The 18,329-nt window shown below is 34.6% G+C and overlaps 1 protein-coding gene across 2 annotated transcripts; it reads right to left on the reverse strand.

Moving 5' to 3' along the window:
* Window positions 1–1,182: 1,182 nt before the first annotated feature.
* LOC121765270 (probable boron transporter 2) lies at window positions 1,183–5,799 on the reverse strand. Of its 2 annotated transcripts, XM_042161356.1 has the most exons (12): window positions 4,560–5,798; window positions 4,375–4,457; window positions 4,095–4,287; window positions 3,876–4,014; window positions 3,404–3,569; window positions 3,131–3,297; window positions 2,875–3,048; window positions 2,699–2,794; window positions 2,487–2,624; window positions 2,094–2,413; window positions 1,763–2,033; window positions 1,183–1,673 (listed from the first exon to the last, which is right to left on the reverse strand). In XM_042161356.1, exons 1-12 carry the CDS (start codon window positions 4,661–4,663, stop codon window positions 1,362–1,364), a joined length of 2,163 nt encoding a protein of 720 aa, XP_042017290.1. In that variant the 5' UTR covers window positions 4,664–5,798; the 3' UTR covers window positions 1,183–1,361. The 2 variants fall into 2 exon arrangements, with proteins under 2 accessions (XP_042017290.1, XP_042017289.1); XM_042161355.1 differs by having other exon boundaries at window positions 4,095–4,457; window positions 4,560–5,799.
* Window positions 5,800–18,329: the final 12,530 nt, after the last annotated feature.

Raw genomic sequence — 18,329 nt, forward strand, 5'->3', positions numbered from 1 at the left:
ATTATTATTATTATTATTATTATGATTTTTCTATATTCAAAATTTAGTCCTCCTATTTTTTGTCTTTATTTTTATATCATTACCTCATTATTCAGTGATTATCAACTATTAAAAATCATAATTCAGCACAGTTGAATCGTAAGTCGCAACTAGAACCAAAAATGCCATTAGGATTCAGTTAGGATTCCAATTTCCGTGGAACCATAACCAGCTGGTTTTTGGAACCGGTGGCATCACTAGTCATACTTCTATTGAATCTTGATCGGTTTTGCTTGATTATCTTGAAATTCCATATGTAAATTGCTTATGATAATATTGCATTTCACAAACCCATTGTTTAAACCAAAATTTATAAAGTGGATATTTTTATGAAATTATGTGAATATTAGTTATGAATCTTTGTGAGTTTTAAGAAGGACAATAATGGTTGGGACATCTATCCTTGTTATGGACATTGCTCTTGCATTCACATTCCACCAACTTGTGTTCCCTATCCTACTCTATAACTCCTTCACATTTTCTCTTTGTATGTTTCTAATCTCACTGTGATTCTCTTTATTTTCCATGCTTTGATTTTAATTTTTTACACAAAGATTGGAATTTGCAAATAATATTCTTGTTGCAATTTGTTTGATTGAAAAAACTTGTCATGACTATTATTGGTGCTATACATCTCTGCAAAAACCAACTTTGATTTAATAATCAATGTAGTGAGACAAGCCAAAAGTTAGGTATCGCATGTTGTTCTGCAATATGAAGAAAAGGATTACCCAATGTTTGGTGATTACAAGAGAAAAGGCAATCAACTTAATGATCTTTCCTCCATTATGAAACCTAAAACTGAAATTGACATTTGTACACATCAATAAACATTTTAAAATGCGAATCATTTGTCAGTTTAATAATTGCTCGTCTTGATGCCTTTTTTCCTGGACAAAATATCATCTCAAAATATTGACAGACAAGCTGACTTAGTAGCTCTGTGGGACATCCATGATTTTAAAAGAATAAGGACAAATATATTATTTACGCATAAAAAAAGAGGAAAACTTGTACATACACTAAAAAATTGTCATTTTTATACATATTCATTTGTTTAAATAGAGTCCATTTACTCTTTTTTTCATCCATCAATAAGTATATGCTTGGTTTTTTCTCTATACTAAGAAAAAAAGCAGTGTGTTTCAAATAAATAACTCCCATTTTTATGATTAACTGTCTTCTGCCCATGAGAGTGAAGGTTGTGTACAATGTAGGAAGACAATAAACACAAAAACTAAGATGTTAGAACAGCCAAATATCTAAATTATTACTCAAGTCTCTTCTACATAATAAGGACCTCTCAAGCACCAAAATGAGAACTAATGGAGATTGTCTGGATCAAGAGAAGATGATGATCCAGGCCTATTTTGCCTGAGAGGGCTTGGGGTTCGCCTTAATTCTACTTGTCTACCATTCAACCTCGGGCTTAACTCCGTTCTTATTTCACTAAGATGTGGGCTCTGCACCCTCTCAGGGAGCCGAGGACTGTACATGGACTTCATTTCCTCCAGAGGTGACTGAGTTGAACTTGTGACCTTTGGGCTACGACCATGGCGAATCTCACCACGACTTCTTGTAATCATCTCGTCCAACAACTCACCACTGTTGAGATTGATGGTATTACCTTGTTCCTGAATGCATAAAACCCGTGTTATTCATTCGTATTGCCTTCTTATTTACATCACAAAAGTACTTTTAAACCCGTGACATGAAGGCTTACGTCGTAGGATATGTTGTAGTTAATAGCAGGGGCTTCTTCATACTCCGCAGCATCCAAGTCTTGCAGATGAGCTCCTTTGAAGAACTTGGGAAGCAGATACTGGCGCACCGGGACAAGAAGCATGATCAGCAAAGGGAAGAGGACGCCGGCTATGGGGATCCACGTTATTCCAAAGCATAAAAGCAAGTAAAACGTCTGAAACAATGTGAAGAGCGCGATTGTTTTGAAAGGCACAGTCTCCACAAAGGTCGCGTGATACTCCTCTAGCACCCTACATCAGTTGCAGAGAGTCAGAAAATGTGAAACGCAGCATTATGAAGCACGAACTTACATGTATCTTCGACTTGGAGCTGTGAAAAGCAGCAAGATTCTTTCCCAGAACTGGTTTCCTGGCAAGCTCTCGATTGCCATGAAGGCGAAGTAGCCCCAGAGGACTGCAGTGGGGATCTTTTTCAAGAGAGGCATGGCAGCGAGACAGCATCCGACCATTAAGGCCTGAAGCAGATTGCTGACGCGTTGCTCCTTAACTTCCACAGGTAGGAGATCATCGACATCCTTGTCCACATCAAAGATGGCGCCATCAACTGGTGCGTCCATGTAGCCACTAGTGGATGCGCGCTGAATGGTTGAATCTTTCAGCTCATTTAGTCCCTATTCAGAACAGTGGTTAAGAATATGCAATCGGTGTTTAAAGGAATCGAAGCCATTCTTGAACGAAGCATACCAAAGCAGCTGGAGTTTGGTATACGAGTGGAGTCTGCATCTCTGTGTATGCTTCTTGCATACTTCTATACAGCTGAGATAGATTGGCGTTTTTACTGATGCTATCTCGAGCAGTTGATACGAGCTTGTTCCTCAAAAGCTGAAAGGGATGCCCACAACAATGAGATGAACACCTATGTGGTTATTCAATTCTTCGAATTTTTCTGGATTTACCTGATGTTTCAGAGTGGCCAAACTTTTCGTGTGCATTGGAGACTGCGGAATGACTCCATTGGCAGGAGGAATGCCGATGAGACCGCATACTATCACCTAGTTAACACGAAAAATTACGTTACTATCATGAAATGATGAGAAATACAAATAAAAAATCATGATCGACAATTTATTACCAAAAGTCCCAAGAGCAGGAGATCATAGTGATAAGAAGACGGCTTCTTTAGATTGAACTCTTTCTGCTGTGCAAGTTGAGATGCAACACTATGATCGAAGTAATAAAGCACAGCTATCATTGTGGCAGGAATGAATGCTCCAATAATATAAAGTAGTGGCAAATCCCCCATATCCTGAGACATCCAAAACAACGAGAGAGATCAGTGACTCAGATATCACTTTTAAAGCTACTTTGAAAGGATAAAGGAGAAGCACCTTGATGACTGTCCAGTTCGCGTATGCACCAGCTGACCACGGATTTGGGCTAACGAGTCTTCTTGGTATCCCTTTTGGAATGTCGTTAGCTGGTATGTAAGACACACCAGTCCACACGAGCACCATCAGTGGGACACCATAGTCCGCGATAAACCCTCTAAACCACCCTTCAAATTAGAGTTACGAGTTAGCAAACTTTGTCTATACGCAATCTGGAGTTGAACTTATTTGTAAAATTTCCTTTATTAATTGTGTTCTTGATAGTTAGCGCACCTGCACCATAGCGCCAGGATCTAGCCTCACGACTCCTCAATGCAGTAAGAAGAAGGCCAAATGAAAGCACCAAAGCAAACATTCCGTTTCCAAAGCGCCAGGAAGGTAAAAGAGCAGTTGCACTTTCGTTTCCTCTCTTAGGAATGCCAAACTCCTCCACAACTCCCTAAACATAACTCGGAGATTTAATCATCTTGATGAAAGAGATTAGACAGGCAATACATATCCTCACAAAAGCAGGTGCATATTGCAACGAAGAGTTAAAAATAATTGACTAGAAAGCAACATTTTCAGACTAGTTGAGCCACAAATGACAGCCTAGTGATTAACTAAAATAAGCCACTGATTTAGCACAAATAAGTTTTTATGAATGCTTCGCAATTCATTTGCGTAAGAAGGCCACAATGGTTGCTAAAAAATATTTTTGCTCATCTATGAAAAGAAAGGCGAGGAAGGGTACAGTGATGCTCACACGAATTGCCTGCTGCATAAAGAGCATTGCGATTAAAAGACCAAACAATTCACCAGCAACACGCGTAAACCGATTGATAATAGAGCAAGCACCTAAGATAGCCAGCAAGAAAAGCAAAATGGATGTCCACACACAGACCCTACACAAGACAGTTCAGCATTCAATAGCAAATTTCTGGAGTTTTTGGCCTTTCAAGTGTAAAGAACTAAAAACTCATACCATGCTGTCCAGGCTAAGAACAACTTCTCCCCCAAATCTTTCCGATCTTTGGCAAAATCGAACATGAAAGTGTACATTAACACTGTGGGCTCGGCTACACCAAGTATAAGTAGTGGCTGTCCACCTATGACAGAGTGGATCACACCACAAAGTGCAGTTGATGCAAGTGTTTGCACTGCTGTTAAAGATCCATCTGCAACAACACCAAGTTTTCCTATAAGATCTTTGCAACATAACAAAAAGATGCCAAAATTTGAATATTCGAACGAATCTGCCTTACTGGTGTTTCTCTCCAGTTGCACACCAAAAGATATAACAGGAATTGCAGATGCAAAGAATATATATGTCGTTGGAGCTAAGATCCTACAAAACAGCAATTACAATTTCAAATATCTTAAAATGACAGTAAAAAACATGAGAATTATTTATATGCACTACATTTGAAGCATGATCAACGACACGAACCTGATACCTGCGCCTATCCCGCTACTCCAATCTTGTTTGTAGCACAGTAGCCTCCCTTTGAGGTCATTTTTAATCCCACGAAAGGGAACAAAGGTTTCCTCCATCCCAAAATTCTCACACAAATATAGTTTAACAAAGAAACGCGAAAATGAAACAACACTGAACTCGAACAAAAGTGGTACTCGAGAGGCTTATATCACAAACTATATCTGCATATAAAAGGGTGTGGGCAGAAGAAACTTAAAACTACTTGATTATTGTAAAAAGTTGGCATATCTTTGAGGCTATGTATAACACTCTGAGACCTTTCAAGAGGTCCATATCAACTAAAACTCTGTCAAGAATTAGAAAATAGGTTACATCCTGATAAAATTTGAAAAGAATAGTTTGAATTTGTTCAACTAAAACGAACAAAAGAATCGACCAGCGACGAATGAAGTGGGATCAAACACAGAAACTGGTCATAGCTCTGCAAGAACTTACCTAGGCCTACTTGAATTCCATGTGAGTATCAGAAACAGAAAGGATTTAACGAAATGAATGCATTATTGATCAACACAGAGAAGTGAACTAACGGTTGACAACAATAATGCTCAGATCCATCATATCAATACTCAACTTACATCTAAACAGAAACTTTTCAAAATCATCAACTACTTCAAACCAAAATGCAAAGAGCTAACAACCAAGAAGCAAAATGAGATAAATTTACATGGTAAAGCCACTTCCCAAAATCCCAGAATCCTAGTACTCAAAAAGCTTCAAACTTTGCCAACAGAAAGGGGGAAAACAGCAAGAATCAAGACAATTTAGCGAGACTCCATGTATGGAAAAGTGAAGGTTTCCCACTTAAAAGAAGTTAAAGCAGAATTGCATGAATAAGATAGAAGGGAAGAGATGGTGAAATTAGCGGGAGCCCATGGCTTTATATAGTGGGGAGGAGCGATCTAACTCGGTGTAGAGCTAATAGGCATTAAATGGTGTTTAACAGATTGAGCAAAATTTCTATGCCTATTTGTGTGCAGTTACAATATTTGAATACGAGAGATTTGTGAAGAGAAATTCCTGAATTAGCAGTGGAAGTGCAGGCCAGTAGTAAAGAGTGAAGACAAGTTTCTCACAATGTACCAAGAAAACAACAGAAATGAAGCTATAAATGAGCGAAGCGAGAGAGAGAAAGGGTGTCCTTTCACGGTTTTTTTAATCGTGTGAGAGAAACAAACTATTTGTGAGCAGAGATAGTGTGAGGTGAGTAAGCATAAATAACTGTTTCTCATGCAAGAAAATACTACAAAAAAATTAAATTGAAGAAACAAAAAATAATATTCCTGAAAAGTTGCCTGCAAAGAGGAAAACATAATTATCGTGATTTGTTGGACTTGTATGTGTCTAAGACACGGAATCAATATGTTTAGATGCTGCTGTCCATGATAACCGCCAAAAGAGTTGCATAAGAAATTAGGTAAAACTATCCTCTCTCCCATTTCTCTTTTTTTTTTTTTTTCTGGTATTCTGTTTAATTTAATATTTTTCTTCTAAAATTTCCATTTGTAGAATCAAAATTAAATACTTGTCTTACTGTATTAACGTTTTATAGAATAATAATATCTCAATTTTAAGTTACTTGTTACTTTGGTAGCATATATGTATCGTTTAAAGTTTGATTGATTTCTTCTTCATGTATAAATTACACTTCTTTTATTTGACTACAGATGTTTTGAATCCATTTTTGACGGAATTCGACTAATCCTGCTCGATCGAGTTTGCGGATTAAGACCGAAAGTCTCGTAGCGGGTGGAGGATTTGAATCCATGACCTCAAAATCACCATAGCTCCGCGCTGCCAACTGCGCTACGAGCCAAAATCTAACACAACAATTGAGCAAGTTTCATGCTCGACCCAAATGTGACATGTTGAAATATTTATATATGAATTGTCTCACATTAAAATTGTTAACATAAAAAAATCAAGTTTAACACCTAGTTAATCACTTCTCATATCACGAATTGATTTTAGGAGGAAAATTCAATAGAATTTGGTTGTCCCTTTTCACCTACCATGTGCGTTTCACTGAGTGGAATTATACCTAACCTCCGTAATGTCTAATATAGTATTGGAGCATTTCTTATGCTTGAGTTAAATGTGTCATTTGGAGGTGACGAATTATGAGTGAGCTTGTTGAGATATTAACAAATGATTCACGCGTGGAGGTGTTGAGATATTCACATATAAATTATTTCACAATACAAATAAATGTGAAGTAAAATGAGATGAACTTAATTGCATAGTAGAAATTCCTCCTCTGATAACTGGTTTTGGATGAAACCTCACTATTATTTGGTTGATGTTTTAAAAATGGGCCAGGTAGGTAAATGAACGAAGCTATCGTTTCATGGTTCATTCCAATCAGATCGATTTACATGTGGAGTAATAAAATATATGGAGTAAGGAGTTATTAAATAAAAAAATAAATTTAATTAATTACTTTATGCATAAATCAAACAATCTCTCGATTTTACAATTTTTTTAGCAATCAAGAATTATTTTATTTATTTTAAGTTTGTGCTTTATTATTTTTTATTTTCATGAGTTAAACTTACGGCGCGCGGCGCGTCATATGTTCAGAGTATTTCTTAAGTCAATATACTTATTTTTGCATATAATTTTAATACACACCTTTATTTCAATGAAGATTGTGAGATGCTACTCCTTAATCTCAACCACAAATTAATAACATATGTTGATACTTTTTTTTGTAAATAATTAAAGTTCAAAATAGGTTACAAAAATATCTATAGTGCAATGGATAAGATATTATCCTATATTATGGTATGAGTAAGTTGTAGCACTGATCTAACGCGGTGCTCTTGTTTCTCATAGATTTTGGTTTACCTTTTGAAAGAAATGTATCATGTATGTCTCATTGTGACATGATACAATTTTACTCCTATTTAAGAGGAAAATAGGATTCGAAAATACTTATAACAATTAATTTGATTAATTAAATATATGTATACCAAAAGTCAACAGGACTTGGCAATTTATGTAATGTGTATTTTTAAATTAATTAAATGTAATACGGAAAAAAAACAAAAAAAAAAACCAAAAGAGTTGTTAACCTAAGCTACTGTCTATCAGAGATAAGATAATCTCTGTAGTAGTAATAATATTGCAAAAATAAATAAGACATTTCTGGATTAATGAAAGAATCAAATATTTTCCGTCAAATATTCAAATCTTGCATAACTAGATTTGGACTTACAAACTTGACGGTTTTAGACTTGAGGGTCGGGACTCGAATAATTGGCATAGAAATCTTATACTTTTAATGCAATCACTGATATTTCTCTTAATTTAGTAATAACAAAATGCCTTAATTTGACAACAATAATAGCTTGCGCCTTAGAAATTATGTAGCATTAAAATTTAAAATTGCTATATCAGCATCAGAAATTAATGAGAGACTACTATAGCTACTAATTACTATAAAGAGGTTTTAATTAACTTAAAATTGCACAAATCATTAGTTTTTCTAAGTTGCGTACAACTTTAGGTTACTTACTATATCAAGTAGTTAGTTATCTCCCTTTCGAGTTAAAGTTTATTTAGCACTAATGTCTAATTAGAAACCAAAGGTCAAAAGCTTTTGTGTCATTTGCAATTTGACATAATTTTTTTCAATACATAAACAAATAAGGGCGGTTATAGATAGCAAGCTTATTCCTCGTCAAATTTGTCCATATTATTTCCATTTCCCTATTTTATGAGTTTCATCCTATCCTAACAAAAGACTCGTGTGAAGATGTCCATAAAATGTGTAAATTATTATTTAAAAAAGTGACAATATTATTTATGTGTTCACCATATAGACAACCTCACATGATTCCAGATTTTATTCCTTAATAGAGCACTACAGAGAAAACAATTTTGTCACAAGAGGTTTTATATACGCAATTAGCAATCAAAACATACACTTAGTTTTAAGATATGTGAACACAAAAAAAATTACATCATCCATTTATTATCTGAAATCTCACTTTGAGTCGGTGTAGATTTTAAAGAATGTAAAGAAAAGTTTATTAAAAAAATTAGTAAAATATGTATGTTTATATATATATATATTATAATAAGACGTGACTAATGATTTATTTGAACGTGAGATCTATTTATTAAAATAATAAAGAAAATTTGCACATGTTGGCACAATAATTGGAGTGATGCGCAAAATTCAACTGAAATGACATGCTAGAAGGTTAGCCTAATTAATCAACCGCCTAATATAAGCATATTAGGTTAACTCATGTCGTTATCATTTCGTTCTCAAAATTTCAAAATCTGTTTTATCATTAATGCAAAAGGAGTATATACAATCATGTCTCTTAATTTAGAAATCGATTGGACTGATTTGTTGAATCGGTTCTATATTTAGTGATATAATTTCATGATTAATTTACCCTTAATACATAATTTTTAAATATTTTTAACAATATTATTTTAATAAAAATTTATTGATTTAGACTATGAATTAAATATGGTGATACTAATTGCCACTCTACATAATTAATTTACTATATTTAATTATAAAATAATTTCATAAGTACCATATTTTTTTCAATTAAATTTCCATTTAGTCATTTTATGTTTAATTTCTACTTTTCTTCGTTATCCGCTATCGGTTTAAGCATTTTTATTATAAAAGTAGCAATGCGTGCACAAATTGAAGACTAAAAGTTCCACTTGTATTAGTGAATATAGTCGTTATTTGCTTGTTATCAACCTATTGTTTTGCCATTCGAATTTAGACTTATTATATATAAATATTAAATACATCCATAAAAAAAATTAATTTTACTATTTTGGACTTGCACTAAAATTAGATAAATTCTAAATGTGAAGTTTTAAATAGATATTACTAACTCTTCCCATCATTCTAAATATGGATCCCACACACAATCTACTAACACAATTTTCACACTTTTTTTTCTTTTTATTTTATCAATTGCGTATTAAAACGCGTGTCATTTACAATTATATTTACTTTTTATGGACGGAGATAGTATGTAATAAAGCATACATCAATATATGATATCTCTATAAAGTTTTTCCATTTCTTATAAGAAATCTATAAGATAAACGGCTCATCCCAAATTATTATATCACACATTCCCAATATGTAAAAAGATAAAGTTCTCTTTTGTACGGACACCATGCTGTCTTTTTTGATAATCTTATCTTTAATTCCCGAAAGTAGAAGGAAATATTATCTTATATACACGATATTGCATTGTGCATACGTGTATATATATTCAATTGGTTTGGAATTGTGTGTAGTGCACCTACTTTTACTTTCATCCTCGTAATTTTTAACAATACTCTTGTTTAATTTGGTATTTGGATGATGTAAAGTGCAATTTGCATTAGCATTGATCCCCTTTATTTATTTTGGTTAATTGTAAACTAGTATCCCCTAAAAAATTTATAAATTATTAATTGTTGGCTGGTGTGTACGTCCATTAGGTTTGTGATCTGAAATATTGTGCCACCTGACTAACTTTTCTAAAGTTTACTTATTTATTTATTTGTGTATTTATGATTGGCTAGGGCGTTGGAGCAACTTGTTTGGTGGATTCCACATTTTCCCATTTCGATATTTGAAGATAATAAAGGGATATATATAAAACTCAAATTGCTGACCGGTAATTAAGCTTCATTTGTTTTTAAGTTCAATTAAATTACTTATATTTGAAAAAAATAAAATCTCAAGATTTCGAATTATTGGTGAGACTTAGATGGGCATAACAAGAAAATCACAAGCGTGAACTTAATTATTTGGAAAGTGCTACCTATATCGCTTCTATCCTCTACAACTCCCAAAATCATAAAATGAAAGAAATTTATTGTACTAATAAACTTGATACGAACATATACATTTTGGGGTCTATCGCACAAAACTTGACTATTTTTTAGATTTATAGCACCCTCATGAAAAGCAATTGCAAGGTTTTCCTCGTCCCAAAATAATATGGTGAATTAAAGTATATAAAATGACTAAGGATAAAGTAACAAATATAAGCCCAAGTTGTAAACTTTTATACTTCCTCTGTCCCATAAAATATATCGACTTTTCATTTTTATCCGTTGTGTAAAAATATGTGCATTCTATTTTTAAAAAGATATACTATCAATTTAATAATGTAAGTCTTACTAGTCACTAACACTACTTTAACTATCATTCTCTTCATTTATCTTGTTTTACCATATCATTCTCTTCATCTTTCTTACTTTACCAAGTTTATTTTAATTTCGTGGATGGAGGGAGTATTACATCATATTCAAAAAGTTACACGATCTAATGGAATTAACTAACTATGTGTATTAACCACATATAAATTATTAGTACTAATACTATTCGCCCGTTTTGGAAAGAGAAGGGCCCCTACTCACTTCTAAAATTCGGTCAAATGATTAAATTAGGATAAAAATAACTATATGGTTACAAAGATATCACTATTTTAATCAACTAACAATTATCTAGACCAGTGGTGACTAAGATGCGTGGACAATTTGATATTAATAATTTCAAAGCTCTAGCTTTGATTTGGCCCCTACATGTTTTTATCATAAAATTATACATCTCCATGCTTGCATTATCACTAGACAAACCTTTTTTTTCTACTGTAATCTTGATCGAAAAAGACAATATTTGATTTTGAAATACTCCCTCCGTCCCGCACTACTTACACTTATTTCCTTTCTGGGCGTCCCAAGTTATTTGCACTCTTTCCATTTTTAGTAACAATTTATACCTACAACCGTAATTGTTGACTTTGTCTCTCATTCCTTAATCTCCGTGCCCAAAAGGAAAGGTGCGAGTAGTGCGGGACGGAGGGAGTAATTTTTATGTGTTTTGCCGTCTATGTTGTGTCTTATTAACGGTGCCACGTGTTAGGAGCTTTATTCCAAGAGTGAAATCTCTGGTTTGAGACCATCTCCAATGGTTCTGGACATGCAATAGCCCTCCCATAGTCTTCCCACTGCCACATCATCTGCACTAAAATCCTCCAGCCACATCATCTGGACATGCAACTGGACATGCAATAGCCCTCTCATAGCCTATCCACATCACTAATAACAATTATATAATTTAATTTACAATCATAGCAGCATACGAAATTTAATTTACGAGACAAATACAGGAAAATTGAATAATAATATTAAAATTTATAAAATAAGTACAATAATTTATAAAAAAGTACATTAATTTTAAAAATATACAAAAAGTAAAAAGTACAAAAAAAAATATATAAAAAATGACGTCCAAAGCGCGTATATATAGTGTTTCAAAAAAAAAATTTTAAAAAAATTCTGACGCCGATTTGGGGCCTACAATGGCGCCGTGAGAGTCGGCGTCAGAATCGGAGTCAGTCCAAGAATCGGCGTTGGCGCGCCGATTTTGACGCCGGTTTCGCTGACGCCGGCTGCAATGGTTCGGCGTCAGCACCGGCGTCCGCGAAAAATCGGCGTGCCTACGCTGACGCCGCCATTGGAGATGCTCTGATATTGTTAGTAGACGTAAATACACATTGTGGCGAATTGAGTAAACAATTCATGCGTTTATTTCATGAGTAAATGCCAAAATTGGTCCTGAACATATAGCCATTTTACGATTTTGGTCCTAAACATTATCTTTTGGATTTTTTGGTCCTGCACATATGGACATTTGATCATTTTGGTCCTGCACATATGGAAATTTGATCATTTTGGTCCTCCGTCAACATTTTCGTTAAAAACTAACGGTCAACATTATCTTTTGGATTTTTTGGTCCTGCACATATGGATATTTGATCATTTTGGTCCTGCACATATGGAATTTTGATCATTTTGGTCCTCTGTCAACATTTTCGTTAAAAACTAACGGTCAACGGCCGATGTTTGACTAAAACAATGGGTTGGGTCGGGTCGTGTTTGGGTCGGGTTTGGGTTACACGTTAAGAAAAAAAATAATTATTTTTTATTAATTAAAAAATTATAAAACTTTAATTTTTAGTTATTTTTGTTGATTAAAAATATTATAACGACTAAAACATGATGTTATTATACGATTTAAACATGATATTACACGATAAAATAAAAAATTACCAAATTAAAATAATCATTTTTTAATCAAAACAATAAAATTAAAGTATACTAATATTTTCTTCAAATTCATGAAAAAATTAATTAAAAAATACTATACTTTAATTTTATTAATTAAAAAATATTAATTAATTTTTTAAGAATATTATGCTTAGATTTTAACGAAAATATTATGCTTAGATTTTAAGAAAATATTATTTTTTTCTTAACGTGTAACCCAAACCCGACCCAAACACGACCCGACCCAACCCATTGTTTTAGTCAAAAATCGGCCGTTGACCGTTAGTTTTTAACGAAAATATTGACGGAGGACCAAAATGATCAAAATTCCATATGTGCAGGACCAAAATGATCAAATGTCCATATGTGCAGGACCAAAAAATCCAAAAGATAATGTTGACCGTTAGTTTTTAACGGAAATATTGACGGAGGACCAAAATGATCAAATGTCCATATGTGCAGGACCAAAAAATCCAAAAGATAATGTTTAGGACCAAAATCGTAAAATGACTATATGTTCAGGACCAATTTTGGCCTTTACTCTTATTTCATTTATGTTCCTGATTACTGGTATAAATTTCCTAACACGGACAATATATTATATGCACTAGTCATGTCTCTTTACTGGACATGACTCGAACTGTTGATACGACATTATATTTGTATATACATTGAAAGTATCAAATTTTCTTTTGAATTGATGTAAGCAATAAAATACAAAAGTAATGATTGAAGCATCTTAAAAAATAGTACAAACGCATAATAAACCATGATAAGAAATTAAAAATAGTATGAGGAAAAAAGCCAAGAGTAACGGCACATAGCCTATGAACGTAGTCTTGTCAAAAAAGCCTTAAAAAAATATTCATAGTTTCTTAATACAGTAGTTACTATTGTTAATATTGCTATTACGAAATAGTGTCATTATTACACTTAAAGTTACTAAATTGAATCAACTTTAATCAAGGTAGAAAAATGATAATGTTGTTGGACGATTGGGCCACTTAATTTAGTACTACGAATTTTATTTTTTCCAAACATCAAACACGGCAAACTACTAGAATAATTATTTACCAATTCTCAAAGCGAGAGGTCAATTTTTACGAAAGAACGACGATAATACAAAGTACTTTAACTCCATATTTATTCTTCAAATGATGCAAGGATACAGCTTCTGAAAATGAATATTTTCAAGTCCTGCAAAATATGGGAAAAGATAGCAATAGTATATAGGCCTATTTCTTGGTCATAACCCAAAGCCCATTTTGTTCATTACTAGTACAAATTAAGACCCAATCTTGTCGAAATGGGCCAGTAGTTGAACTACAAAAAATACTAGAAAAGCCCATCTGCATCAGATTTTGTCCAACGATTTCCAAAATTTAAGTCTTAATTTTATTCTTTTTCTTTTTGGCCAAATGATGTCTAATGACTAACATCACGAATTTTAATTAAATATTGTTTAATTTTGATTTTCCTATAGTATTAGTGTGAGTGTGACTAACATTAGTATCTTAGCTGAATATTCGTCATGAGTCATGACTATTGAGATGAACTGCTTGGAATGGACTTCCCCTTGCCAATATTTTTTTTCTTTAATTATTATTATTATTATTATTATTATTATTATTATTATTATTATTATTATTATTATTATTATTATTATTCATATTTGATAAGCCTACTTGTTTCCGGTTCTATTTAGTTCAAAGTTTGTTACAATTAAGATTCTCTTTGTCTCCATTAGAGTATGTTTATTGGAAACCTAGGCCTCTCTCCTCAGTTTTAATTAAAAAGAAATGCTCACTATAGTGTCTCTCTTATATCATGGTTGTTCACTTGGCCAAATGAGAGTATGAGACCAAGTCACTTTACTTTCTTTATTGACAATGAGGTTGTGCTATTTGTCTGTTATTGGTTTTTAAATATTTTATATATTAAACATATAAAAATTATAGTATTAGAATTCATAGTTTCTCAATATCTATAAATAAAAATCAAATATGCTATAATTCTATATACACAAAAAAAACTTTTTTTTATCAAAATATAATCCTTCTGTTCTACAATTTCGTACGTATTTTTTTTATCATCTCTTGTTACTCACTATGGATGGATGATGAGAATGACATGTTCTTCAATTCCCAAAATTTTAATTCAACCCAAAATTTCAATCTTTTTTAACACAATCTCTTTTGTATTTCAATTGTTGTAATTTATTGTTTTTGTTTGTTAGTTTATTTTATTTAATTAGTGTTGGAAAGATAAGTTGAAGTGTTCCAAAGAGGATGTGGAGTCCCAACTTGTTGGGAAGAGAATAACATTTATTATGTAGGGTTCCAACAAGTATAGTTCCTAGGTACATTTATATCTAGAGTCCTATAAAAATGTATCAACCATGTACTCTCAATAATCAAGTAAATAAACACAAGAAATCTTTCTTCCTATCTTTCTTCATGGTATCAGAGCAGAGTAAAATCTGGCTCAGAAAAGCTTCATCATAGCCAAGAAACCATACCAATCTCGGCCAAGAGGCTGAAACCGATCCCAAGCCAAATACCATACCAATCACGGCCAAGAGGCTGCCCAAAAATCCCTACACATAAAACATGTCAGGATCAGATTCCGAAAGAGACAATAAACCCAAAATCAAAACATCCAAGATGAAAACAAGCAAGCACGTCACTGTGGGGGCCAGCACCTGTTATTGGGGGTAGTGGATTTAGATATTTTGTGACATTCATTGATGATTGCACGAGAATGACTTGGATCTATTTCTTGAAACATAAGTCAGAAGTAGTTGACAAATTCATTCTTTTTTTTCATATGATACACACCCAGTTTCACAAGACTATAAAAATCCTTCGTTCAGATAATGGGAGAGAATTTGTTAATACCGCTATGTCCAATTTCTTTCAAAAACAAGGTCTCATTCACCAAACATCCTGTGCTTATACACCCGAACAAAATGGGGTCGCTGAGAGAAAAAATCGAACTATTCTGGAAATGACCCGTGCCCTTATGATTGAGTCCAACGTCCCAAAATTCCTTTGGCCAGAAGCCGTTGCAACCTCTATCTACCTCATAAATAGAGTGCCCACCAAAATTCTAAAAACCAAAACCCCCTTGACATCCTTTCCCAACAAGCCCAAATACCAGAATCCCTTAGCATGCCACCAAAAGTCTTTGGGTGCACTGTCTGTGTTCATATCCCTAAACATCAAAGAACCAAATTTTCCCCATGCGCAACCAAATGTGTCTTCATGGGATATGGGGTCAACCAAAAAGGGTATAGGTACTACGATCCAAACACTAGAAAAATCATCACCACCATAAACTGTGACTTCCTCAAAATCGAGTTCTTCTATAAACACCACCTTAGCAGTCAGGGGGAGACATCCGAAAGTAATTATGAGGACTGTCTAAGTTGGTTTGTGCCACTTCCAAGCCACTCGATTGAGGATCCACTCGAGACGGTTGTCACTGTCGCCGAGCAGGCCCCTCCAGAGTCTCCTCAACCGCGCTCACCTGACCCTCCTCCACCAATATCCGAGGTATGTCCGGAACCAGTCTCTGAGGAAAGTTCTCCCTCCACGAAGTACTCGAGGTATTCCCCCGAAGAGGTACTCTCCAGAGAGGATTGGAAAGAAAAACAGATATGGAGTGGCAAATTTTGTTCAAGGCAATCTGATGAAAATGGCCCGATCTTTTGAGGCTGCATTGTATGAAGAACAGGAGATCCCGCAGACTGCTGAAGAAGCAATGAAGTGCAAACACTGGAGAGAAGCTATGCTTACCGAGATGAAAGCCTTGATGAGGAATGATACTTGGGTAAAAGAAAAACTGCCGGAAGGAGTAAATGCCGTAGGATGTAGATGGGTGTTCACTATCAAAAGAAGGCAAGACGGGTCAATCGATCGATATAAGGCCCGACTAGTGGCAAAGGGATATACCCAAACGTATGGAGTCGATTATGCTGAGACGTTCTCCCCAGTGGCGAAGATCAACACCGTACGAGTATTATTCTCTATTTCAGCAAACAGAGACTGGCCTCTCCATCAGTTCGATGTCACGAACGCATTCCTACACGGTGAACTACCGAAGCCATTGTTTATGGTTCCTCCTCTAGGGTTCACTGACGAGTTTATGGCTGGAGAAGTGTGCAAGCTGAAAATAACGCTATATGGGCTGAAACAGTCCCCGAGAGCCTGGTTCGGTAGATTTACCGAAGTAATGAAGAAATATGGGTACCAGCAGAGTAACTCAGATATACATTATTTCTCAAAAAAGGATGGAAAGATCACGTGTCTCATCATCTATGCCGACGACATGATTATCACAGGAGACGATGAAGAGAAGATAGGTGAATTGAAAAAGAACTTGTTCACAGAGTTCGAGATGAAAGACCTAGGCCTCCTCAAGTACTTCTTGGGCATTGAAGTCTTGAGATCAAACCGAGGAATCTTCATAAACTAAAAGAAGTATGTGCTTGACTTGCTCGCAGAAGTAGGAATGATAGATTGCAAACCTGCCGACACTCCAATGGTATAGAATCATGGATTACAGATACGTGGAGGAGGAAGGCTCACCGACAGGGGGAGATATCAGAGATTGGTAGGAAAACTCATCTACCTTTCACACACTCGACCAGATATAGCATATGTGGTGGGTGTCGTCAGCCAGTTAATGCACTCACCACAGGAAGATCATTGGGAAGCAGCCATAAGGATCGTTCGATACTTGAAACGAACGGCAGACCATGGGGGTGTTGTTTGAAAAACATGGTCACTTAGAAGTACATGAGTTCACTGATGCAGATTGGGCGGGGAACCCCAATGATAGAAAGTCAACAGCGGGGTACTTCACTTTTGTAGGAGGAAACCTTGTCACTTGGAGAAGCAAGAAACAGAAGGTGGTTGCGTTATCAAGTGCAGAAGCAGAGTTCCGAGGCATAAAGGGTGGCCTCACCGAGATATTATGGTTAAAAAGACTCATGTCTGAACTTGGTCTTCATCTATCACAACCTTGTAAGTTGTTCTGTGATAATAAAGCTGCGATTAGCATCTCAGAGAACCCGGTTCAATATGATAGGACTAAACATGTGGAGGTGGATCGACATTTTATAAAGGAGAACATTGAGGCCAAAATTGTTGAGTTACCGTTTGTTAAGTCCGAAGATCAATTGGCTGACATATTGACTAAGGCAGTGAACTCGAAGTCGTTCCGAGAAGCACTTGACAAGTTGAGTGTTGGAAATCTCATCACTTAACTTGAGGGGGAGTGTTGGAAAGATAAGTTGAAGTGTTCCAAAGAGGATGTGGAGTCCCAACTTGTTGGGAAGAGAATAACATTTATTATGTAGGGTTCCAACAAGTATAGTTTCTAGGTACATTTATATCTAGAGTCCTATAAAAATGTATCAACCATGTACTCTCAATAATCCAGTAAATAAACACAAGAAATCTTTCTTCCTATCTTTCTTCAATTAGTTATATTTGTGCTTTTTTAGTTATTTTTGTGTTTTTTTTGTAAATTTTCAATAATTAAATATTTTAATATAAATGATATGTATTAGTATTATTAATTTTGTGGTATCTGATGTATTCGGTGTATATATGCGCCTCTTGTATTAAA

This window comes from Salvia splendens, chromosome 14 (genome assembly GCF_004379255.2).
Source record: "Salvia splendens isolate huo1 chromosome 14, SspV2, whole genome shotgun sequence".
NCBI lineage: Eukaryota > Viridiplantae > Streptophyta > Magnoliopsida > Lamiales > Lamiaceae > Salvia > Salvia splendens.

What these genes read in the sequence shown, in the direction of transcription:
- LOC121765270 (XM_042161355.1), bottom strand. Translation starts at nt 4,663, where the DNA reads ATGGAGGAAACCTTTGTTCCCTTTCGTGGGATTAAAAATGACCTCAAA. An exon ending in GGGATAGGCGCAGGTATCAG is followed by an intron (nt 4,458 to 4,559) that starts GTTCGTGTCGTT and finishes GCTGTTTTGTAG; the next exon opens with GATCTTAGCTCCAACGACAT. An exon ending in TGGCCACTCTGAAACATCAG is followed by an intron (nt 2,625 to 2,698) that starts GTAAATCCAGAA and finishes CATCCCTTTCAG; the next exon opens with CTTTTGAGGAACAAGCTCGT.